General features: G+C 39.8%; 1 protein-coding gene across 2 annotated transcripts in view; it reads right to left on the bottom strand.

Annotated features, from left to right (window-relative positions):
- Positions 1-24403, bottom strand: part of Pptc7 (protein phosphatase targeting COQ7) — a 38420-nt gene extending 14017 nt beyond the window's left edge. Inside the window, exons 1-2 of one of the 2 annotated variants that reach the window (XM_004843815.4) lie at positions 23857-24403; positions 1578-1757 (exon numbers count right to left, since the gene is read on the bottom strand). In XM_004843815.4, coding sequence (XP_004843872.1) covers positions 1578-1757; positions 23857-24088 — 412 coding nt within the window. In that variant the 5' untranslated portion in view covers positions 24089-24403. The remainder of the gene's footprint in view (positions 1-1577; positions 1758-23856) is intronic. The other variant, XM_021257496.2, reaches the window with a different exon arrangement.
- Positions 24404-25123: the final 720 nt, after the last annotated feature.

The following is a 25123-nucleotide window of genomic DNA, read 5'->3' as shown; positions in this document are numbered from 1 at the left end:
AGGGAAGCAGAGAATGGGGAAAAAAACAGCAAAATACCAAAGCTCATAAAGTGCAAAAAGCCAGGCTAGCTAGATGTTTGTAACTGGCTGTCCAAAGCAAAAAGAAATGATAGGGGTGAGAAGAGATGGTGGTGGCAGAGGGGCCCACTGGCACAGGCAGGAGTCAACCTCTGGAACCTGTCTGGGACTCTCTCTCCATTTAACAGTTTAAGTAGTTTGCCCAAAGCCATACAGCAAACTGATAAGAGAGGTACTAGAAATAGAATCTAGAATGCTTTTCTTGCCAGGTAATCTCCCAATTGCATATCCAGTGAAGGATATTAAGAAAAGCAGTGCATACAGAAATTGCAAGACAAGATTTCTATTCAGTTAGAAGGAAAACAATCTGGTTAATCACAGCACAGAGGAGACTAAGATGGCAGAGTGATAAAAAGAATCCTTTATAAAAAGGATTTAAGTTGAAGGCAAATACACAACGTGGCAATCTGCAGTAAGACTGAAAGAAGGCTGATTGTAAATGTGGATGGTGAGGGCCAGGGAATTTAGCTCAGCGGCACAGCACCTGCCTGGCAAGTGTGAGGTCCCAAGTTTAACCCCCAGCACACACACACACACACACACACACACACACACACACACACCCGTCAAAAAAGTGGATGGTAACTATGAGGGAGCCCTTCTAGTAACCAGAAAGATGCTGGCAATTAACACAAACTTAATAACACCCTTTCTGATAGGTGGCTGAGAAGGCTGGGTAGGTTCCCAGAAAACGAAAACCATTTAACAAGCAAATATAGAAGCCAGGCCAAAGGATGCTCCATTAGCATATCAGATAAACAAACCATGAGGCAGTCAGTTTTAAGTTTTCCAATACAAGTGACAGGGGTCTCATTTGTATCAAGCTATTTCATGGACCAATCAACTGCTGGTGGCCTGACATGGCTGTCAGCACCTTGACCTCTCTGTAGGCCAGACCCTAGCCTTGTTCCCTCTCCCTGGGAGGGAACCAGGTTCTGACTACTACAAGCTCTTGCTTTCCTTTCTTTATCATGTTTCAGAACTCCCAGAAAATACATTTTTAACTTTTTATGTTTCTAAACTTGAAATATATGATAGTACTCTGCAGTGTCCTCTTTTCCCCTTCACAAGATGTTCCTGAGTATTGCAAGCAGCTTTGTTTCTTTTCACAGTTTTTTATTCTGATGAACTTTTAGGTTGTTCCCACTTTTCAGCTATTATTGACAATGTTGCTAGAACATTCTTATACCTAGCTGGCTCTAGGTACAAGGCTGTGCAATTTTCTCTAGTCTACTGAAAACAACTAAAAGGAGAATTGCTGGGCATGCTATATGTCCATGCTTAACTTTATTTAGCAATGCCTGATTGTTTTCCAAAGGGGCTGTGCCTATTTACATTCCCTCCAGGCAGTATCCTATATTCTGGTTAGCCTGCAGCTTCTCCAAACTCTGCTCACTAGGAAGAGCCTCAGAAAAGAGCTGGACTGGCAAATCATTTTCTTGGTTTTGTTTTAACCCTCAAGTGGCTTCTCTAGAGGAAATACATTGCCATTTACTTACCAAGCAAAGGTACTTTATTTTGTAGCAACTCACAGTAGCTTGTGGTAAGAATTCCAATGGGATTACTTGGTACGAACCGTCCTTCTTTTACTAAACGTTCACACGTTCGCATTAAAGTCCCTGAGAACTGAGATGGGTCAACTCCATAGTCTCTCCATCCTCCTACACCATCTGCCACCCCTAAAAAAAAAAAAAAAATTTAAAGAACACTGTCACCAATTTTCTCTCAAGAATTCTTACCCCATTTCTTTCTAATAGTGGTAGTGCATATATTTACCCCAATTCGGAATAAAAAGTGCTAATGTTTAATGTATTATACACTAATACTAAGTCACACTCTGCAGACATCAGTTGGCCTTTCCTATAATGATGAATAAACTTTTTTTTTTTTTTGGTACCAGGGATTGAACTTGGGTCCTTGTGCTTGCGCAGCATGTGGCGAAACCACTGAGCTAAATCCCCAGCCCCACTGAATAAACTTTTAAACTACCACAGGGTGGCATTGCCTCCCAGCCAAGAGTTTGATTTCAGCATCATCACTGCCTTTGTATAGAAGTATCTGAGTTATAGATACTATTGATTTTGTAAGAATGACTTTCTTTAAAAGTACTAATGCTAGTGAGTCTGAGCTGGCAATCATTAAGAACACAAAAAGCAGAGCTGGAGTGTAGCTCCAGACTAGTGTGCAGTTAGCATCTTGAAGCCCTCGGTTCCATCCCCAGCAGGTACACGTTAAAAAAAGAACACCAAGCCCAGGGTTTAGCTCAGTGGTTCTGGCACCTGCCTCACAACTGCAAGGTCCTGAGTTCGATCCCCGGCACCAAAAAAAAAGACTTTGGCTTTGGGCTGGGGATTTAGCTCAGTAGTTCCACTGCCTGCCTCCCAAGCCAAGGACCCGAGTTCGATCCTTGGTACCAAAAAAACCCCCCCAAAACCAAAAAGAACCCACCAAAAGCAGGAAATATTAAATGCCAGACATGTGTCAATAAATGAAATAAAGAACAAAATGAAAAACATATCCCAGCCCCTTTCCTCCTTCCTCAGAAATGGCCACTATCCTTGACAGGATGTGCTGCCCAATGCAACAGCTATTATCACACATGAATGGGGCTGGTCTTCAATGAGATGCACTGTAAGTATAAAACACATGCTAGATTTTCAAAGTATGAAAAAGTCTAAAATTTTATACTGATAACACACTGAAATATTTTGGATTTATGCACTAGATACACTACTGAAATTAATTTCACCTTTCTTTTATTTTTAATGTGAATACTAGAACATCTGAAATTACGTATGTGGCTCACATTGTATTTCCACTGGACAGCACTAGTGCAGAGATTTTCACATGTCCAAGAGTTGTTGATGAGTTCATAGTCTGCTTAAAAGCTCTTTTATCAAGAAGAAACTGGTGTTAAATAAAGTCAATAAAACATGAGTCAACATCATACAATCTCTTCTTCAACCCCTCTCAAAATACCAAGCCAGTTACTGTATCTCTCTTTTTTTACTCTCTCTTTGTGTGTGTGTGGGGGGTGTCTTGCTATGTACTCCAGGCTGGCCTCAAACAAGATCTGCCTGTTTCAGCCTCCTGAGTGATATTCTTTCCAACATGAAAATCAATTTCTGCCTACTGAATTAAGAGAAATTGAAAGAAAATGTCAAATATACACATTATTAAGGTTTTAATAGTCTTCCTGGAAGGTCTTCCTTTCTTGATCTCCAAGAAATATTCACACAATTTCCAGTAGTGCAAGAAAAGAAGAATCTTTTTCAAGTTATTTTGGATATAACAGACTGAAAGCAATCAATAAACAAAAAGAGAATGTCTGCTTTCATGTCTGTCTATAATGCTTGAATTTTATTTTTACCATTAGCATGTATCATGATTTTATTTTATTTTATTTTATTTTTTGGTACCAGGGATCGAACTTGGGTCCTTGCGCTTGCGCAGCAGATGGCAAAACCACTGAGCTAAATCCCCGGCCACATGATTTTATTTTTTAAAATTAAGAGAAAAGATTATTATTATTTTGAAATGCTGGGGATCAAACCCAGGGCCTCATGCATAGTAGGCAAGTGCTCTACCACTAAACTACATCCCCAGCAGGAATTTAATGTTTTAAGATTTCTGAGTATGAACTACTACCCCATATAAACATTTACATTTTTTGTAAATCAAACTTTCATACACATCTTTTAAAATTGTGTTTGAGGGGCCGGGGATTTAGCTCAGTGGCAACATGCCTGCCTCCTAAGCACAAGGTCCTGAGTTTGATCCCAGAACCGCAAAAAAAAAAAAAAAATTTGTGTTTGATACAAAACTAGTTTAACACAAAACAGATACATGAAATTATTTTTTCCAGTGATGGCCGTTACTAAACAGAAACGGAACACATCTTGAAGTAGTACAAGAACACAAATTGGAATACAATAAAAAGAGTGGCAAAGAACTTATTACCACTAATGGTCACTTATGTGACCAACCAAGAAGCAAATTTTCACTCTGGAGAATTTTCAAACTAGCTGATTAAATGATATGAAGCCTGGAATTCATTTCAACATAACTGGGAAGAAGCGGGTAGATGATGGGGGAGTAGATGCGACAAGCCTGGCCATGAATGGACGACTGTTGAAGTTGAATGAGAGGTATATGCATCTCTCTATTTTGAATCTTTCCAAAATAAAAAGCTTAAATAATAATAATGATGATAATAATAAGATGATGATGATAATGATAACAAAGTTTAAAAAGATTTTTTTGCCCACTGTGTGCAGAGTAAAAGCAGAAGCAGGAGGATGAGTAAGCAATCAGTTTCTGTCTGACTGAAATCAATGTTTGGGAACCAGGAAGCCTTCCCAGTAGACTGGGGGTTGGGGGTTAGGGAAAGAGAAGCCCCAGAGATGACCACAGATCCATTTTGCTAGAAGTGTCACAGTTTACTCTGTTTTTCAAGCAGTTGTGAATAAATCTGGCAAATCATTAAGAGTGTTTTTTAGGATAGCTTACGAGGAAGTCTTTTCAGGAATTCTTATTTCACTAGGGTTAAGATTTCACCACAATTTTAAATGCAACAACTTATGTTAAAAATACAATTATAGTCCTTGCAACACCATCTGATGAATCATTCATTCTTTTTAAACAACTGGCTGCTCAAGGGAAGAATTTCTTCTTAACCAGTCTCTTGCATAATGGACACAATTAAACACAACTTGGTTTCATTTATAAATGTCCTTCACAAGAAAACCATTAAAAAAAAAAAAAGAAAAAAGAAAACCATTAAAATCTGTGCTAACATTTACAGTCAAACCTAGCTCTCACTAAATACTCTGTCAGCAGGTTGAATCTGACCTAATACATCCCTTCAATATTAATCAGATTTCTACCAGAATAGAGCACAACCTTTCAGATACCTACTTGCTTTGCTTTTTACACAGGCAAAAGATGCCAGGTAAATTCCACTGGCAAAATCCCTTAAGGAAAAAAGGCAATTCAAAAGACATATAAACTTTCAAATAAAGCTGTGGAGAAAAAGCGCTAGAATACACATGTAATTTACTTACAAAGAACAAGTTATATAATGGCAAGAGTCATATTCCAGATCAGAATCAGGCTAAAACCAGAATAACCTATACACTGTACCATATGTAAATTTGAAACCAAGTTTTATCCACATTCAGTGGTTTTTTTCTGCATGGACATTAGTATGTCCTCTCTAGCATAAGCGAAAGCTTTAGGCCACAAAGAATAAGAACACCTTTAAACATGAGAACTGATCTAGATATAAAGGAAATTTCATTCAGAATATATTTCAAAGGTAAAATAATTTTTAAAGAAACTGCTTAAGATTTCAAAAATGTCAGCACAGCACTACCTGATGCCAAGTGATAGGGCTACTCACTCCCTAGAGTGAAGGGAGACCACACTGGGTGACCACACTGCATATGCTGTGGCAAGGATGAGGGGGCTGAGAGAGACCTAGCCTGCCTGGGCTGCTGCCCTACAATCAGGGAGCTTGGCTGCTCACACAGGAATCAGGCCGATGGCTCCCGTAAGTGTCACCATGGGAGGATCAGGACGAGTGGTGAAGCTTGTAGGGACACTTCTCTGAAACCACTCAGGAGGGTCAGTCAGATTTTCACAGGCAGGAAGGGTAATGAGAGGGAAAGAATGGCAGATTACTAGGTGTGGCTGGGGTGTAGATGAGCCGGGAAGCACTGAAAAATGCAAGGCAGGGGCTGAAGCTGGAGCAGGCACAGCTGCCGACCTGTGCTGTCTGAAGGGAGCCACTAACTACACGAGGCTACTGAGTGTGAGGTGTGGCTCTTGTGGACTGAGAAGTGCTCCCTGTTAAGTGTAAAATACACTCTAGATTTCAAAAACTTAGTACCAAAAGCAAAATTCATACAGTACCTTACTAATTTTGTTTGTTGAGTCAAAGTCTTGCTAAGGTGCCCAGGCTGGGCTTGCACTTATGATCCTTCTCCTCAGCCTTCCAGAGTGCTGGGACTACAGGCACGCACCAGCTTCGTAGTGATAGTTTTATATACAACACTGTGAAATGTTTTATTTATTTATTCCCAGTACTGGGAATTAAACTCAGGACTTTGTGCTTGCCAGGCAGGCGCACCACCCCTGAGCTAAATCGCTAGCCCTAGTGAAATGTTTTAGATCCATTGGGATAAATACATTAAAATTAATGGCACTGGTTTCATTTTACTTTTTTTAATGTAGTTACTAATATAGCCTGAGATCAAGGCCAGTCAGGGCTACATAGTGAGACTCTGCCTCAAAAAAATTTTTTTCATATACAGCTTGTGGTGTACTACTGAATGGTCCCCTGTGCCGCTGAAGAAATGATATAACCAATCTATTTTAGAAAATAATCCTGATAGCAAGTATAAAGAATGGGTTGGGAGAGAGGTTAAAGGTCAGGTATCAATTGTAAAATTTAAATTAGAAGTAATGAGAAAAATAGAATAGAAAATTACTGGAAATACAAAGGAAAGAACAAATAGAAAAAGATCCTTAGACTCTATGTCAATATATCCTGTATCAGTGAGTTTCTAGATGTGAGGAACCAGAAAGAGTAAGATTAGATGATTCTACAGTTGGAAAGGGGGTGGAAATGCCTTAGAAGTCACTGAATTTTGTCCTGATACACTGGGTTACAGGTGCAAGACATCTGTGTGAAACGTTCTTTATGAAGTCAGGAACTCCTAGTTTGTAGCTGGCAAAGCAAGTCAGGGCCAGGTTTTGGATCTGAGAACTGTCACCATAATGGTGGACAAAATGCTCAAGAAGAATATGGAGAGTAATAAATTTAGGGGCAGGGAACAATGACTTCATCTTAGGAATGAGAATTCCCTGCCAAATAGCTTACTTTTGAATTTTGTCTCATTTTAGACATCAGATTATATCATAGATATGATAACAGATTAAGAACAGCTAAGTATACAGTTGTCAAAATAATACAATCTCTGCAGTGGTAGAGAAAGAAGCTGAAGGGGTGGGCTAAGTTAATAACAAGAAAGGGCTTGAATGGCAAGATAAAGAGTTGGCAGTGTATGATATAGAAGAGACTTCCCTTAATTCTCTACAATCATCTTATATCTCCATTAATAACATTCTGTGAGCACACATCTAGCTTAAGTGTTTCCTTTGACCCAAAATCCAATTACAATTATTATTAGATTAAGATAATGGTTACATAGCCAAAATAGCTGAGCAAAAGGCTAAGAAGAAACTACAGGGCACAGAAAATTTCTTTATTTGTATCATTTAGGTGGAAATACAAGTTTTATGAAGTGGGAAATGATCAACTAGAAAATATGAGAGATGTGTGTTTGTGTGTGCGCGCATGTGTGTGTGTCTGTGTTTAAATATAGTATGTCATTAAGTTTCCTGTAGACTGATTTTCCAAAATGAAGAGTTAAGAGGGCTGGGGATTTAGCTTAGTGGCACCGTGCCTGACGTGCAAGTGCAAGGTCCTGAGTTTGATCCCCAGTACCTGGGAAAAAAAAATTAAAATGAAGAGTTAAGAGAGGAGAAAGAATAATTCTGGTATGTGTGCCATCATTTAAATGTATCCTTTTCTTTCTTTTTTTTTTTTCTACACTAGGATCAAACCTAGGGCCTTTGCACGAACTATATCCCTAGCTCTTTATTTTTACTTTTTTTTTTTTTTTTTATATTTTTACTTTTTTGAGACAAGATTGTTGCTAAATTGCCTGGGCTGTGCTCAAACTTATGGTCCTTCTGCCTCAAGTCTCCCCAGAGTTTTGGGATTATAGGCAAACATCACAACATCTAGGTTACATGTATTGTATAAGACAATTCTATGTAACAACCAATTTTCATTATGCTAATTAACATGTTGTTTTCACCACAGTTATAACCATAAAAAAAAAAAAAAAAGTTTTAGGGCTGGGGTGTAGTTCAGTGGTAGAGAGTAAGCAAAGCATGTGTGAGGGCTTGGGTTCAATCCTCAGCACTATAATCAAAGTTTTGATGTACTCAGAAAATCAGATTTTTTAATTCATTTCAGAATTTTACTTAATAGCTTTGTTCTATGCAAAAAGTTCAAGGAAAAGAAATTTGGTACTAAAATCAAGTTGTGGAATTTAAAAAATCTTATCTTCCCAGTCACACTCAGCCACCTAGCTGTGTAGTTGCGAGGGGCTCACCTTGAGAAAGACTTGTGAACCAAGCCAATGTCAGTGTATCTCCTGCTTTTGTTCTCCATGACCAGCAGCCTTCAGTGTGACTTTGGCATTCTTTTTTTTTTGGTACCGGGGATCAAACTTGGGTCCTTGCGCTTGCACAGCAGGCGGCGAAATCACTGAGCTAAATCCCCGGCCCCTGGCATTATTCTTAATCCCCTCCTGCTACACTCATTTCCAGACTGAAATGTAATTACTTATAAAACAAAATTTTGTAAAAGTGATGCCCAAAGAATACTAAACTTCAATTTTTTTTTTGGTACCAGGGATCAACTCAGGACCTTGCACTTGCGAGGCAGGTGGCAGAACCACTGAGCTAAATCCCTGACCCTAAACTTCAATTTAATATAAGCATCAATGAAGAAAACTTGGCAATTTTATTTTATGCAAAAAATGTATTTAACATAAACTGGCAGTATTTCAAATATGAGCTGTCTGTATTCCTTGCATCTTTGAGGAACTTGAGGCATTTTACCTCAAGCCTCACACTCCAATGAAGCAAGCTGGTTCTACAGGGATTGTTTTGCCATCAGTGAAACATCTCTTGTCTGCTAGGATGAGTACCTAATAGTGAACTGAAACCTCAGAGGAGAATCTGGCTGGATTCAGAGCTGAACAGTAGAATCAGCTGGGGTTGCTCTGCAGTGAGGCCCCATCTAAAGAGAAAATGGTTGAGGAAATTCCTTGTGATGCCATCTATCTTTTTCAGATGCCAAGGTTCTTCTCGAAATACTGCAAGCTAGTGTTCTCAGAGCCACCCTCACTTGTCTAAGGGCATCACAACATGCAACCTAACTAGAGAAAAGTGACATCGGAATATAAACTGAATTTTTTATCAAACGGAACAAACCACACATATCAACATTTCTTAAGCCGCAACTCAGGGCATTTAAGAACACTCCCTCGTGATTCAGGACTGTGAAATGTTGTATCTGCAAATGATTATCCCAACGGGAACAAAAAGCAGGATTACTGAAAAAATACATTCAACAGTCAAGTTATTCAGAAGAAGTGCAATATGTTTTGACTAACAGTCCTTTCTGTTCTCTAGAGGTGAAATTATATAGATTATGATGTTCTGCCTGCTTTAACAGGCAAGCCATGTATTCCCTTTGCAATGTTTCCCCTAAGCAATAATCAAAATGAAACCTGCGTCTCTTGAGTCTCCAGAGACCAAGTCTACGTCAAGATCTCTAGAATCTCTCAGCAGAAGAGTTAACCTGAATGAAGCTGGGAGAATGGAAAGTTTCAACCTTGTAATAAAATGTGTAAAAATAGAATCTAAAAGCAAAACTCAGATTCTACTAAAGAAATGGGACTGCCCAGGACAGTTGACAAAACTCAAATGAGCAGGAATAGTTGGCCTATAGCTTGACAGATTAAGTCTATTGTCCAAAATAATTCGTTAATTTAAGATCATTTCTAGGCTACTCTGGGCAGTTACTTTGTCTTGAAATGCAGCAAAAAGTGCTGAAATGAGGGTTAGGAAACAGTGTGAAGAAACAGAAGCTTAAAAAATAAGAATGTTTCTTCCTGTAACGTTAGCTCTTCTGTTTAAAAACCAAAGACTTAACATGGGATTATCTATTCTGGTTCAACTGTGGCTTGGGGAACTTATAGAATTGGTATGAATCATTGGCCTTCCTTCCAGAAACTGAAGAGGTGAAGGGCAAGTCACTGAAAAGGTCAATTTCACTCTTTTCTGGCCTGCAACAATATCTTTCTCAAATGCTAAATGTTGTTAGCAGTCCTTTCTGGACAGGAGGAAGCAACAAACAAATTATCTTGGAGGCAGTCCGGGTGTCACGCTTGTATTATAAATTAGTAACCCTATACTCAGGGTACTAAATGTGCCACAGAATTAATGGCTCTGTTAAAGCTGTGGTTTCTGTTAGTTTTTAGGTATTAGGAAAGTAATATAAAGCCAGCTAATTTAAGTAAGGAAGTAATGAGCGATTAATGGCCAGCTATCTGGCCATTACTACTTCTACTGGCCATTTAGGTTGAGGAAAAGATTTTCTTTCCAAGATTAGATCTAGAATTCTGGTCCTAGTTTAACACAATATTTATGACAATTAAGCTGTATGGTCTCAAACTCATGGATTCTCCTGCCTCAGATTCCCGAGTAGCTGGGACTACACATGCACACCACTGCACTGCGCCTCTAACACATATCCTTGACCCAATCTCAAAGAAGCTACAATTTACCATCTGCTTTCTTCTCCCTACTCATAAAAATAAGAGCTCTCCTTGACTAAAATACTGTCTTCTGAAAGAAGTCAAGAGTCACATGCAGACTCCCCATTTAAATGAAAACATCATTCCTTTGAAATAAGCTTGCCAATTTTTGAACACTAATTATATTTTTACTCTACATATTGTTCAATTAAGTAACGACCCCTGAGTGTTAAGAGAATGAGGAGTTTTTTTCTTTTTATTCCCCATGCTTTCTGAATACATGTTACTTTATTTTTTTCCCCCAGTCTGGGGATTAACCTTATAGCCTTCACATTAAGCTACACTTCCCTATCCCACTTGCTTGCTGGCTTGTTTTATTCTGAGACAGGGTCTCACTTTGCAGCATAGGTTTGCCTTGAGCTCACTATGCAGCCCAGGCCGTCCTCAAATTCAAAGTGATTCTTTTGTCTCAGCCTCCCAAGTGCTGACATTATAGGTGTGTGAAACCACAACTGGCTCCTACCCAGATGGTCTTTCGAAGTCACTCAAATGGTAATCCTCCTGTCTCAGCCTCTCAAATGCTACGATTACAGGTGTGCACTGCTGCCACAATCATGGCTAACATGTTACTTTTATGGAAGGGATAAAAAAAAACTATATAAATCCAGTTAAAACTACGTCCTATACACATTCACTATCAACGTTATTCAACACATACTATTGAACACTTACTATATAAAAGAAACTAGTGAAAGAGTTGAAAGAGATTTACATGTAATAAGAGTTCCTGCCCACTGGAACTTAAAATCAAGTGGTAATGATTGTGGTTGGAGAGGGGAGTTTGAAGAGATTTATGATAAACTATAATAAAACAAAAAATGATTGTGACTGGGGAGGAGAGTTAGGAGATATTTAAGATAGATAACTATAATAAAACATACATGAACCAATGAAACAAAAGCAAGAAAGATCACAGTGTATCTAGCTGAAGGAATCAGAAAAGGATTCATGGAGACACAAAGTGTCTAAAATGAGCCCTGAAGGATGAAAATGTGAAGGATGTTGAGAGTTTTGAGGAATTCCTATGACTTTAATAGGATAAAGCATGTGTCATAAAAGCTAGGTGAGAATTCTAAGCACAGAAACCTGACCTCCATGTAAATGAAATGACTATTACACTCAATGCCAGGAAGCTCTCACCCTTAATTAGCACAAACAATGCAGTACACGAGTCAGGGGTTTAGGAGTCCCCTGGAAAGAAAGGAAGGCCCTGAGGCCACCAAAGCCAAAAGGAGGCTTTTATTGATCTTAATTAAGGGGCTTGCTCCACTATTAGTTTAGGTATAGCTAATAATTAAGTAGTATTCACACTCAGCAAAAGCCATTTCAATAAAAGAAAGTTTAAAAGATCACACCTAACCTGAAAGGCAGTATAGATCCTGGGCTAGGGCACTGGCTCAGGAGGCAGATCTGGGCTCTAACTCCAGAGTCAGGACTATGATGAGCAGCATGTTAAGGGCATCCTTGGGCAGCAACTTGAGTCTCATTATCTCTACTCATAAATAAGAACAGTATCGCGGGTCTGGTAGGAGGATAACAGGATAATAATGCCAGCAGGTGCCCACCACAGTGCCCAGCTCAAGACAGACATTCAGTGTATGAGAGTTATGCCTATCAAGAAAATCATGGGCCAGGGATTTAGCTCAGTGGTTCCACCGCCTTCCTGGCAAGCGCAAAAACCTGAGTTCAAGCCCCGGTACCAAAAAACAAACAAACAAACAAAAGAAGATCAACTGGCAACACAAAGGCAAAGGCCAGTCTAGCCTTTTCCTGATTGCTTTAGCAATCAGAAAGTCTCTGACCCTTGTCTGTAGGCTGCTATCTCTCTACACACGCTGGTCTGTGGTCATAACTGAAAGACAATGCCCACTCTGAGATAATGTATAAAAGATGAGTGGTCCATTCAGCTTTTCTAGCCACACATCCACCACCATTCAATATCCCATTAAACATTCAACAGTAACATTTTCAAGTACTAAAGAATAAACGTTTGTCTGCAAAAAGCAAGGAAAAAGATTCACCTGCTCTTTGAAGAAATGACCCACCACCATACTGAGTCTGAAATAACCTCATTTAACAAATACCTCTTCAGCGCACACAGCTTACTGTATGCCAGAGCTCACATTTTATTTATTTTTTATTTTATTTTTATTTTTTGGCACTGGGGATCGAACTCGTGTCCTTTGCACTTTCAGGGCAGGCGGTGGAACCACTGAGCTAAATCCCTGGCCCACCCTTTCAAGCTCATACTATTTCAGTAGCTCCCTAAATCACCTCTGCCTCCTGTTCTCCCACTGCACCCCCCGGATCAATTTGGTTTTTACAACACTGCCTTGTCCATGTTATTCCTCTGTCCTTATTTGCTTCTGTGTGTAAAAACACTCTAGAAGCACATACTTACAAGAAACTAGTAACACTGGTTGCATCCTGGGAGAGGGACTTTGTAGCTAGGAGACAAGCCTGAGAAAGGGCCTTTTCTCCATGCAATCTTAGGAAGCCTGAATACCTTTTGCATTTGTACCCTCTGACTGTGCTACCTCTTCAAAAACAACCAAACCAAAAAGAACAAAAGTAAACATATATTCTATAGCTTCTTACGAAACAAAAACAAAAACATAAAACACTCAATTCCTTAACAGCAGCAGTGACCTTCAAAATTTTGACTTCAACCTATTTTGTTAACATCAATTGTCAACAGCACCCCCTAGCTCAACCCTGGCGGCCACAAAATAGCCAACCTATAGCTTGGGGAATCTTGCTGATCATTCTGGAGCCTCTCAATCTTCTCATTTACCTCAACTTACTGAGAAACCTCCCTCCGGCCCTGATTCACTGCTTCCACACACCTCATGTGTATTCTTTTACACTGATCCTCGGCACCTGTTTGCCTTCTACACACCTGAGGGCTTTGAAGTCTGTTTTGTTCATCTTGGTCTTCACAGTACCTGTCAGGACTAACAGGAAGCAACCAGTAAATAATGAATTCAGTTGACTGTACTGAAAAGGAGTAATATCCACACAACATTCTGTTACACGAATGAATACCAATACTCTCATAATCAAACTGTTACCCAAGAACTCCAAAAAGAACGAACCAGTATTGGATCCTGATGCTGCACAAGGCGTTATGTAGTGGTAGGAGCTCACTGCAAATGTCCCCGCACAGACCACGGATAGAGAAGGATGTGGACACAGAGCACTGAAAATGCACCTGGAGACACCACTCCCAGCTTTCTTCACCACTGACTGGACCCAGAACACTGGCCAAATTACTTCTCTAAGCTTTAGTTTCCTCATCTGTGAAATGAGAGGCAGGAGGAAAATTCTCTCTAGAACTCCTTTCTTCAAGTCTAGAACACTAAATCACACTGCAAGAAAAAGACCATTTTAGAAACTCCTGATAAAAATAAAGGCTATCAAACACAACTATATATTTCACATACAATATTAGATTTACAATATGAACCAGGTTTGAATCAAAGGCTCCATTTCAGGCTTCCCAGTTTATCCTTTGCCCTTATTATAATGCCATATATATTTTTTCAACGAAATTTCCATGATGTCTCAGAGTACAAAAACAATGGCCTTCCATCTCAGTTTTAACAATCTAACTACAATATTGAAAATGTTTTTCTTCTTTAACCCACTAAGAAAAAAATCAGGTCAATCATTTTCAATTTAAAATTCTGATAAAAGAATAAGGAGGTTACAGATTAGCATTAACTTCACTGAATTCAAATGATCTGTAAATAAATTAGTGCCTTGATATAGAATGAATTTACAAAATACACTAACCTTGTCAAAGACTATTAACTGTTCAGCATATATTAGCAAGAAAAATGGTAATATCTAAGTAAACAGCAGCTCAGCAACCAAGAGAAATGGTTTTTTTTGAGAGAGGGTCTCACTATGTAGTTCAGACTGGCCTTAAATTCACTATGTAGCCCAGCCTGGGCTCCAATTCTCACTGATCCTCCTGTTTCAGCCTCCCCAGTGCTGGGGTTACAGGCGTGTGACACCACACCTGGTTTTTGAGAAATGAATTTCTAAAAGCAATGCACACATAAGACATCCCTGTTTATATTTTTTTAGTAGGAAGAATTTATTAAGTGAAAAACAGCTTCTGTCTAAGAGAGACAGAAGGGGGATCAGAAAGTGGGTTGCCCCGACATTCCTGTTTAGAATTTCTCATTTCACAAAAAATACAGATGACCATGTTACAATTAGCAGTCAACCTAGAGGCCATAAGCAGTTTTCTGGCTCTTATGGAAATAGTGCAAATCTACTTTCTTACCCAAAACTGCTATCGAAAAAATGAAGTTAAAACAGAACCACTTTCTGTTGCTTCATTCAGCACACCCAACTTTTTGTGTCTACCTCAAAAGACACCATAGACTAATTCTGGTAAGTCAAAAAAACCTGCTAGTTGATTCTTCAAAGATCAAAATGTATGGTCACAGCAGTCCAAAAAGGGATAAATTCCCTTTCTTTTCCAAATAATTTATTAACTAAGAGTAAAAGAAAAACCAGTGCAAAAATGTGCTGGAATCAGCCTGAGTAAAAACAGAGTACTGGGCCCTTCAACAGAAAGCACTCTTTGTAGGAAGTCACTTTTGTAGTCCCTGGCAAAGTGTCTGCAGTCATTTAGTAGATCCTTGGGATTCTTAGCAACAATTCAATCAATTCTACAACTATTTACAGATAGAAACTGATTCACATCAAAAATAACTGTTTAAGAGCCTCGTAAATTTATAAATGTTAAATGCACAGATCCAAGATGAACAGAATCTAACAGCAGGTGGAAAAGCATAAAGTACTCTTAACCTTTTTTGAGAGCACTAAGATAATATTTACCTCACAGGCCTCACAAATGCTGATGGCCTTTGATCCAGAAATTTACTCTAAGGAAATGTTCACATATAAAGAAATACTCTAGTGTTATTTATAACAGCAAATTGGAAACAATCTAACTAAAAACAGGATTGATTTAATAAATTATAGACTATACATGCAGAATATGATGCAGCTTGCTTATCTGTATGGAAACATGCTCAATTTACACCACAGTATTATGGTGCAGAATACAAAGTAATCTAATGTTACAGTATTTAACAGTGTGGATACATACAACCACACACAAAAAGACTGGGGGGTGCACACCTTAACTATACCAAGTTATGAGTTGCAGGTGTTATATTGATACTTTTCTCAACAAGTGTTACCTTTTTTGTTTTTGTTTGTTTGTTTCTGAGGCAGGGTTTTGTTATGTAGTTCAGGATTGCCTTGACCTTACTATGGAGCCCAGCTGGCCTTGAACTCACAGCAATCCTCCAGCCTCAGCCTCCCAGGTGCTGGGATTATAGCCGTGCATCACCACGCCTGGCTAGGTGCTACTTTTACATGCATAAAACAGAACCAATTATTTAAAAGCATTAAGAAAGAGATGTAGGTTCAAGTCCTAAGTATGATACTAGCTGTACCAACCTGACTAACCAGTCAATTTTATAGATGAGGGAACAGATTCAGATTAAGTGGAGATAAGAACACTATTTCAAAGAATTACAAAATTTAAAAAGGTACAACATAAACGTTTTGCAAATCTAAAGCGCTTCATAAGGCACAGATAGGTTAGTTAGACCTGAATTTTGTGTCAGGTAGTAAATAGCTAACAGAAACAAAGTACATTACTTTCATTCCTTAAAAAGCATCTGCTCCTTCCCCAATCTATCCCAAATCCTGCTTGGAATCTTAATCAAAAGCACTTAGCATTTATTTTTTCTTCTTTAAAACTTTTAAATTAAATTCAAAGAAGTGTGCCAAATGTCAGCTCAAGTTAAAATGAGTAATAACTTGAGTGGTATCAGCCTAATTCCTTCTGCAGTTGATCAGCTTTTGCAAAGTCTGGATTTATTATTTTTTGTGTGAATTAACAATAAGAACAAATGATTTTAGATCTCAAGGAGACAGAAAACTCAGATTTTTAAAATATATAACAACTCCCAAACAAGACAGACCCCTAAGTTTTAGTACTAACAACAAAACACAAGGACGTAGGGCACTCCTTAAAAAGAGATCAAAAGTTAACAACTAATATTGAAAGGCAAACTCATAAGGGACACTATTTTCAACTGACTAAAGTCAAATTTCCTTAGAAATAAAATGTTAACTTACTTTTCCAAGCATTTTCCTGAAAATTCTCAACCTCAGGCCCCAGGGAAGGCCTCTCCTAAAAGGCACTGGAGACAGATATAAAATGAACTTGACATTTAGCTTGAACTTGACATAAGTCTTTGATCTATCCAAAGGACAGAGCTGTAGGGCACACTCTGACCTGGTGTAGGATTTCTGGAGTCACACACTAGTACAAACTCCACTTGGACACTGCTGTGACCTTTCAGGTTATGAATCGCCCAGTTTCATAAAGCCAGGCTAAAGTTCAGAGGTCAGCCTCCTTCCACCCATATTTCCCCACCCCTCAATCAGTTTTCATCTGTTTCTTACCTTTTGCCATGTTTAATTTTAAATGTTCTTAAGTTCTAACCTCTTTCTCAATTTGTTAATAATCTCTAGAGGATTCTGGATGAATTTGTAAAGAGGTTACAAATTCATCCAGAATCCTGTAGAGATTACATATTCATCCAGAATCCTCTAGAGATTATTAACAAATTGAGAAAGAGGTTAGAACTTAAGAACATTTAAACTAAACTAAAGAGCTCTAGATTACAGACTTGTGAACAAGGTAACTTGGAAACTATAAAAAAATAAGGAAATGGGGCCGGGGATTTAGCTCAGTGGTTCCGGCGCCTGCCTCACAAGCACGAGGTCCCAAGTTTGATCCTTGGTACCAAAAAAACAAAACAAATAAAATAAAATAAATATGACTTACTTTAAAAAAAAATAAGGAAATGCCTTTTGAAATAAAGATGATTATAATTATTTTATTAAAGGTACAACTATACAGCAAAATTGAAAATAAAATCAAAGAGTGGGAGTTTTAAAATAAAACAGCAAACTTCCTCTACCCATCAACACTTACTCTTTTTAGAGAATGACAGAATACTCAGTAAAGTCAGACAGCAACCAGTTAGTGGCTCACGAACCCTGTCTCTCAATGGGTCCTAGATGGCTTTTACTAAACTCACAATTCTCACATTTCCTTAGGATTCCTCAATTTTCTCTGGAAAGCACATAGATTATTATGAAATAAGGTATATTTAAAGTATTGATCATCTCAGAACTTACATAATTGATGCAATTTTAAAATACTTTCCTTTACATAAGTTATATGTTAAAACTACATGCCTTGCAAAGTTAAAGAATTACAATGTGGGCCGGGGATTTAGCTTAGTGGTTTCAACGCCTGCTGCTCAAGCTCAAGGACCCAAGTTTGATCCCTGGTACCAAAAAAAAAAAAAAAAAAAAGAATTACAATATAACCCCACAATTCCACTTCTAGGTATATACCCAAGAAAATGGAAAACATATCCATATAAAAGCTTGTACACAAATGTGTACAAAACACCCAGTGGGTCCCAGGCATGGTAGATGGTAGCATACGCCTGTAATCCCAGCACTTGGGAGGCTGAGGCAGGAGGATCTCCTTAAGTGCAAGGCCAGCCTGGGCTACATAGTGACTTCAAGGCCAATCTTACTACATAATGAGACCCTGTCTCAAAAACCAAACCAAACCAAACAAAAAAACCACCCAGTGGCCATCAATGAATAAATGGATCAACAAAATGTGGTACATTTTTACAATGGAATGTTATTCAGCCATAAAAAAGGATGAAGTACCGACACACTTCAACATGAACGTTGAACAAATTATGCCAACCGAAAGAGTCACAAAAGGCCAGATATTGTATAATTCCATTTATACAGAATGTTCAGAACAAGCAAATCCAGAGACAGATTCTACTTTCTGTTGCCAGGAATTGAGAGAAAGGGGTATGAGGGAGGACTTGCTAATGGGTAGGGGATTCTCTCTGGGAGATGAAACTTCGTAATGATGGTGGCTGCAAAACTTTGTAGATGTAAAAACTACATAATAGTAGTTTAAAAGGTGAATGTTGTGGCATATAAATTATATAGCTTGATTTTTTAAAAAAACTGATCAAGGTCATGTCATATCAAAAGGTAGAATGGACTAAAATTAGACTTTAAGAAAATTATGACTATAGTATTGAGACTGGTTTCCTGACATGACTTAAGGTCTAGCTAAAATTCCAGAGGACTTTTTGAAAGGCCAAAATTAATGTGCATGCACTCTTCACTTTTCATATAAAAGAGACTACTTTTATGAAAACACTTTCAGATACAGAAGTTCTATCAAGTATAAAAAATCATGATGACTATAAATATCAAATTTATCTAATGCATTCACTTCCTATATAAAATTTAGATCAGTTTATTGTTCACATAATCTTTATACTTTAAGGTTATTTTTAAGACTGGCAAGACTCACAAAAAAACAATTCAAAATCCTGGCCACAGTCAAAATCACAAAGGCTAGAATATGAAATTCTTTTCTTTTCCATTTTTTGTACCGGGGATTGAACTCAGGATCTTGTGCTTGCAAGGCAGACGGCAGTACTATGAAACTAAATCCCTGGCCTGAAATTATTTTATTTTCATGTTTAGGTTCGTTAAACCAACCTTAAACAAACATCCCACAGTTTTACAAGAATTGCTTTTTAACTCAATATTCAGAGGTCAGAATTTACATGGCATAGACCATGCTGCCATTTTAAAATAAGTGGTTTCCATAAACTGTGGTTTAGCATGCAGAGGAGTTTTTGTCACATTTCAGTTATGAGTCTGAGTGAATAAAGAAGTTACACACACACACACACACACACACACACACACTCCTAAGTGGGAAAAGCATTAGAAAGACAAACAGTACCAGGAGACTGACTGGTTCCAAATTCATGTTATCTTATCAAGAAAACTTGACCAGTGATATATGGAAAGAGAACTGGGATGGAGAAAATAGGTGGGGCCCTACTTCTGCCAATAACTAGAGTTATTGCAGGCCTCTGTTTTCTCATCACCAACATGAAGGAATAGGATTCCAAAGTTTCTAAATCTTGACAATTCTCAACAGTCTGATTCTACTGTTAAGTATCTTAGGGCTGTGGGATGCTCAGTAATTACACTAGGCAGCTCTCATATTTGGGTACCCAGGAAGCCATGCCATATAGAGAAAAAGAGAACTCAGGAGTAGCCATGGGGAAGAAGGAACAGTATAGCTCTCGTGGGTACTGATTTACTCCTGTTGAACTTAATAAAGACAAAGCACCTTTGCCAATTTTCCAGGGGATAGGAGGGGTTCTTGTGTCTCACCACACCCACCATAGTTAGTTTTTCCTAAAAGAAATTCAGTGGGGACTACAAAAATGTTGTAAAGCACCAAGTACTTTTAGTCACTGAATGACTAATAGGACAGATCAATTCTAAATTAAAGAAACCAAATAGCATTTCCTTTGTCACCAAAGAAATAAACAGCTTTCATTTCTAACAGTTAAGGAGTCCCAAATGACCACAGTGAATAATCTAACTTCCACAGATACTGAGCAATAAATATGTTCTCAATCAAAAGAAAAATAATTATCTGTAAGTAAGAATTAAAATGTATAAGATAATGTGAAATAGGAAGAAAAGGTCCAGCGGAGAAGGGGAAGTGGAAGGGGTAGGGGAAAGGAAAGAAGGGAAAGGAATAAATAGGAGAAAAGGAAAAAATGGAAACAATGTCTTTATAAATAGGGAGGGGTGGAGGAGTTGAAAGGAAGGCAGGGGAATGGAGAAAAAAGTAAGAACCAAGGTATATCATGCAAAGGTACAAATTCCCAATGAGGGATGCCATCATATTGTATACCTAAAATGCACCAATAAAATTAATGAATAAAAAAAAGAATTATCTATAGAACTAGAAAGTTCAAAAGCACTTAAGTTCAACATAGCCTTTGTGGGGGTATTGCAGACTAAATCCAGGTAGTTTTTTTATTTTGAGAGAGGATCTCAATAAGCTGCACAGGGTGGGCCAAAATTTACATGACTCCTGTCTCAGCCTCCCAGCGTACTGGATTACAGGTGTGTGCCACCATGCCCAGCTCAAAAGATCCTTTTATTTATTTATTTTTTCAAAAGATCCTTTTAAAGTAATTCAGGTTATAATTCCAACTTCTGGAACAGAAAGCAGTTTTAAAGACCCACTGAGATTCATCACTTTTCACAGCAAGAGATAATCAGACCAGCCTGTGATGAGATAATGTCAATAAAATTAAAGCTACCATCATCCTAACTGGATCACAGCACCCAAGGATCAAATGAGGCCAACTTAGAAAGTTATTTCAGGTGACTCCCAAGATGGCTTTCTGGAAGAGCTCCTCCACAACAGGACAGTCCTGGAGAACCTGTCCCTCACTGTCCCCATCCCTGCCATGTGCACACGTGCGATCTTTGTCCGAAGTCTGGCCGACCATTACTCCTTGGTCACATAAGCAACCACATGACTGGTTGTACCTTATGACATTCCTTTAGGAAAGGTAGAGCTGGGGATCTCAACCTGAAAGCCATGCATGGACCTGCAGGTAGGTGGCACATGGACGAACTACATGCAGTCAGTGACGTTCCGGAGAGCATTTGTGAACTTTTGTCTCTGTGCACATTTTTCTGGGGAAGTGAGCCTTTGGACAGACATGATGCAAATTAAGAACTACTGTACTGATTTAGATATAAAACAGAAGGTATCTACAGAAAGTGTTATGTAAACAAGATAGGAGGTAACGCATGCTATTAGAGTTACTATCAAAGAAAAAGAAAAAATATGATCTGACTGTCAGAAGCTGTACTCTTAAAAAAAAAAGCCAGGTAGTCCACTCCCTTCATCCTAGTCTAGATAAGGAAAATAAGACTCATGGGAAGCTCCACCTAAGATTACAAATCACAGAGCTACTAAATAGCAAAGGAAAGGGAAGAAAGGAAAGGAAAATTTATGAGAAAAGAAAAAAAAATGGAAACAAAATCTATGTAAATAGGGAAGGGTGGAGGGGGTGAATGGTGCACAGGTAATGAGGAAAAAAATAAGAACCAAGATTCATCATGTACAGGTACAACCACCCAATGATAAATGTAAATGTATTGTATACCTAAAATGTGCCAATAAAAGAATTAAAAAGAAAAAGAAAAAATACTGAATCTTGGGGGCTGGGGATCTAGCTCAGTGGTTTCGCTGCCTGCTGCGCAAGAGCAAGAACCCGAGTTCGATCTCCGGTACCAAAAAAAAACTGAATCTCAAACTTTTCTGTCAGAATGCCAGAGCATGAAATTATGTTTATGCTTTACAGAATGAGTTTTGACCAAAATTTCCCAGTTTAATGCCACTCCACCATGAAAGTAGCACTCTAAAATTTAAAATCAAGCTTCAGCATAGGGATTTGACACATTTAAATTCCCCTTTCTCCATGGGACTACATCTCAAGGCCCCAGTAGATGCCTGAATCCACAGATAATTCTGAACCCTATATATACTGTATTCTCTATTACATACATATACACCTATTAGAAAGTTTAATTTATAAATTATGTACAGCAAGATTAACAATACCTAGAGGTAAAATAGCACAATTTAAACAATACACTGTAATAAGTTATGTGAATGGATCCCTCCCAATTGATTAATAGATCTGATAACCAAGATGGCTACCAAGTAGTAATGGGTAGTGTACAGAACTTGGATAACGTGAAGGAGAGCATCATGCTATTCAGAATGGCCTGCAATTTTTAAAACTTATGAACTATTTCTAGAACTTTTCCATTTACCATTTTCAGACCTGAGGTAACAAACCATGCAAAGTATAACTGTGGAAACCACAGCTCTTTCACAAAAGCCTATTTTATAAGCAGATTTATAAGGTAAACTTTAGTGGCTCATAATCCCCTATCCTGTTGTATTATGACTCCAACTGTAGATATTTTTTCTGGTGATAGTGGTGCTAGGGATCAAACTGAGGGCCTCAGGCATGCTACAGGCAAGCACCCTTACCACTGAGCTACACTCCCACTCTGACTGGTACTTTAAATGCAAACCAAGTCACAAGCTCATTGAGTGAAGTACTTCTAAATGTAGCAGAAAAAGGTACTGACAATCTCTTTAAAAAGATAGTCTTTCAGGGGCTGGGGATTTAGCTCTGGTTCCACTTGCCTGCCTTGAAAGCGCAAGGTTCCGTTTGTTGATCCCGGTATCAAAAAAAAAAAAATTACTGTCATAAAAAACTTACAAAATCATTTGTTCCAATGCCAAACTTTACCTTGCCATATGAAATCTAAAATAATCAAAAATTTGATCTCACCTGAGAAAACGAAAGAGACAGTTGAACTTAAAATTCAATGACAGCATGTCCTTCAATTTCAAAGGACGTGATTTACTAAAAGAGCTTTAACGACATACAATTTTGTGGCACACATAAAATCTTCAAAGATGTACCTTTCAGTAAAGTTTCTGATTGCTTGTGAACTTTATTTACCCCTCTTTGCACTTTGTCTCCCACTCCTCAATGGTCCAACTAGAATAGGCCTTGGGAAGCACCTGTGGCCTCAAAAGGCTCACACCAATTCTCAAAGCCCTCTTGGCAGCAGTCTGCAGGCAGGTTCGACCATTCTATTTTGGGTCAAGGAGAATGTCTGCCACCCCAAGTGAACTCAAGTGGACAAGATCGTATTGGGAGAAAACAGTAAAATAATTTTTATCACCAGGCCACTAGCATCTACTGCGAAAACTCCGAAAATGAAGATGGGGTCACGATCTAAGCGGCAAAGAGAATGCGGCTGGGCTGTCTCGGGGTGAGGGAATCAGGAGTCTTGCCTGCTTGGGATCGATCCCGCAGCTGGTGGCCAGGCTGAGGCGTCAGGAGCACGCAAGGAACCAGAGAACCCTGGGGCACCCAGAGAAAGGCTGGAGGGAACCAGAGCGAGGTTAGGAGCCTGCAGGTGTCTCTGAGAGAGAGAGAGAGGACTGGTTGCCTGAGGCCGACAAAGCCAAGTGACTAATGGGAGTGCGGCTTTGGATGGGGACAGCCTGGTTACATTCTCCAGCGGTGACCTTGAGCACGTGGCTCCACGGCTCTGCGCCTCAGTTTCCTCCTAAGATGGGGGTGGGGGCTTTTGTTCGAAAGGAAAACCGCCCCTCGGAGTGCTTGGCACGGCGCCGGGCTGCCAACAAGCGCTCCCGGCATGTGAGCGCGGGGAAACGGGGAAGCCCCGCGTCGGGAGTCCCCAGAGGCGGACCCGGGGCAGGGGGACCGGGCCCGGGACTCACCGAGCACGTCGGCGGAGCGGTGCCGGGCCACGAAGCACGCATCGTCCCCGTAGCACGCGCCCTTCTTGAGGAGGCCCTTACGGAAGTCCTTGCCGAAGCCGCAGCCCGCCGTCACCAGCCCGTAGTCGCCACCGCCACCGCCGCCGCCGCCCCCGGCCCTAGGGTCGGTCTGCGAGAGGCCGCCGAGCACGGCGCGGGCCACCAGCCGCCCGTACGAGAGGACAGAGAACATCGCCGCCGCCGCCCCCCCGAGGAGGCGGGGGTCCTGAGGAGGAGGAGGACGCGGAGGCCCGGAGCCGGTTCTCTCCTCAGCCGCAGCCGAACCGCCGCTGCCGGGGCGCTCCTCAGGGCGGCGCGCAATGGCCGCCGCCCCTGCCCGACGCGCCGGGCCTCGCACACTCCCCGCCGCCCGCACAGGAGCCAGAGCGAGATCAGAGCCAGCGGCTCCTCCACCTAAGCCAGAGAGTGGTCCCAGAGGCGGCCGCTGCTGCCGCCGCCATCTTCCGCTCCACTAGCGTGTTCCGGGCCGAGCCGGCAGCACCGCCCCCCTCTGGCCACACCTCTATCCCCGCCCCAATCCCTAGTCTACTCCAAGCCCCGCCCACTCGGGCTCGAAGCCCTACGCGGTCACTGAAATTGAGCGTGCGCAGATGTGGACGCAGTGTCTCCTGGGAGTTGTAGTCCTTGAGTTGTAGTCGCTTTGGATTTAGACTTGGCTGTCTAGAATCCAGGACCTATGAGGATTCCCTAGATGCAGGATCTGGGTTAAATTACTGAGAATTACAGATGAGCTTCTTGGAGGTTTTCTTTTCTGTTTTAACCGTATCTTTTAAGGGCTAATAAAAAATAACAACACTGTCCTTTATTCTTTTCTTTTGCTATACTGGGAATTGAACCCAAGGTCTACCACTGAGCTACATCTCTAGCCTAGTTTGTTTTGTTTAAAACAGGGTTCCACTAAATTGTCCAGCCTAGCCTGATATTTGCAATCCTCCTGTCTTGGTGGCACCACTTCTTTAAACAAAAACATGAAAGAAACCAAGCTTGTAGTCACATATTATTCTGTAGTAGTATACATATGGAGAAACGGATTTACAGATATAATGACTCTTCCACAATCAGTATACTGGAATGATTTAGGGTGGCAGTCTGTTTGGAAAGAAGAGACTTTTTGCATAGTCTTTAAGTACTGAAAAATGTTATACAACTTTATCAGGGTAGAGGGGATACTATGGACACATCAAACAAGTGTTTCAAACTTTGCACA

The sequence above is a fragment of the Heterocephalus glaber genome, unplaced genomic scaffold (assembly GCF_053883595.1).
Source record: "Heterocephalus glaber isolate CG9 unplaced genomic scaffold, H.glaber_assembly_v1.0 deba00001687, whole genome shotgun sequence".
Taxonomy (NCBI): domain Eukaryota; kingdom Metazoa; phylum Chordata; class Mammalia; order Rodentia; family Bathyergidae; genus Heterocephalus; species Heterocephalus glaber.
This window is presented reverse-complemented; position numbering and strand designations above follow the sequence as displayed.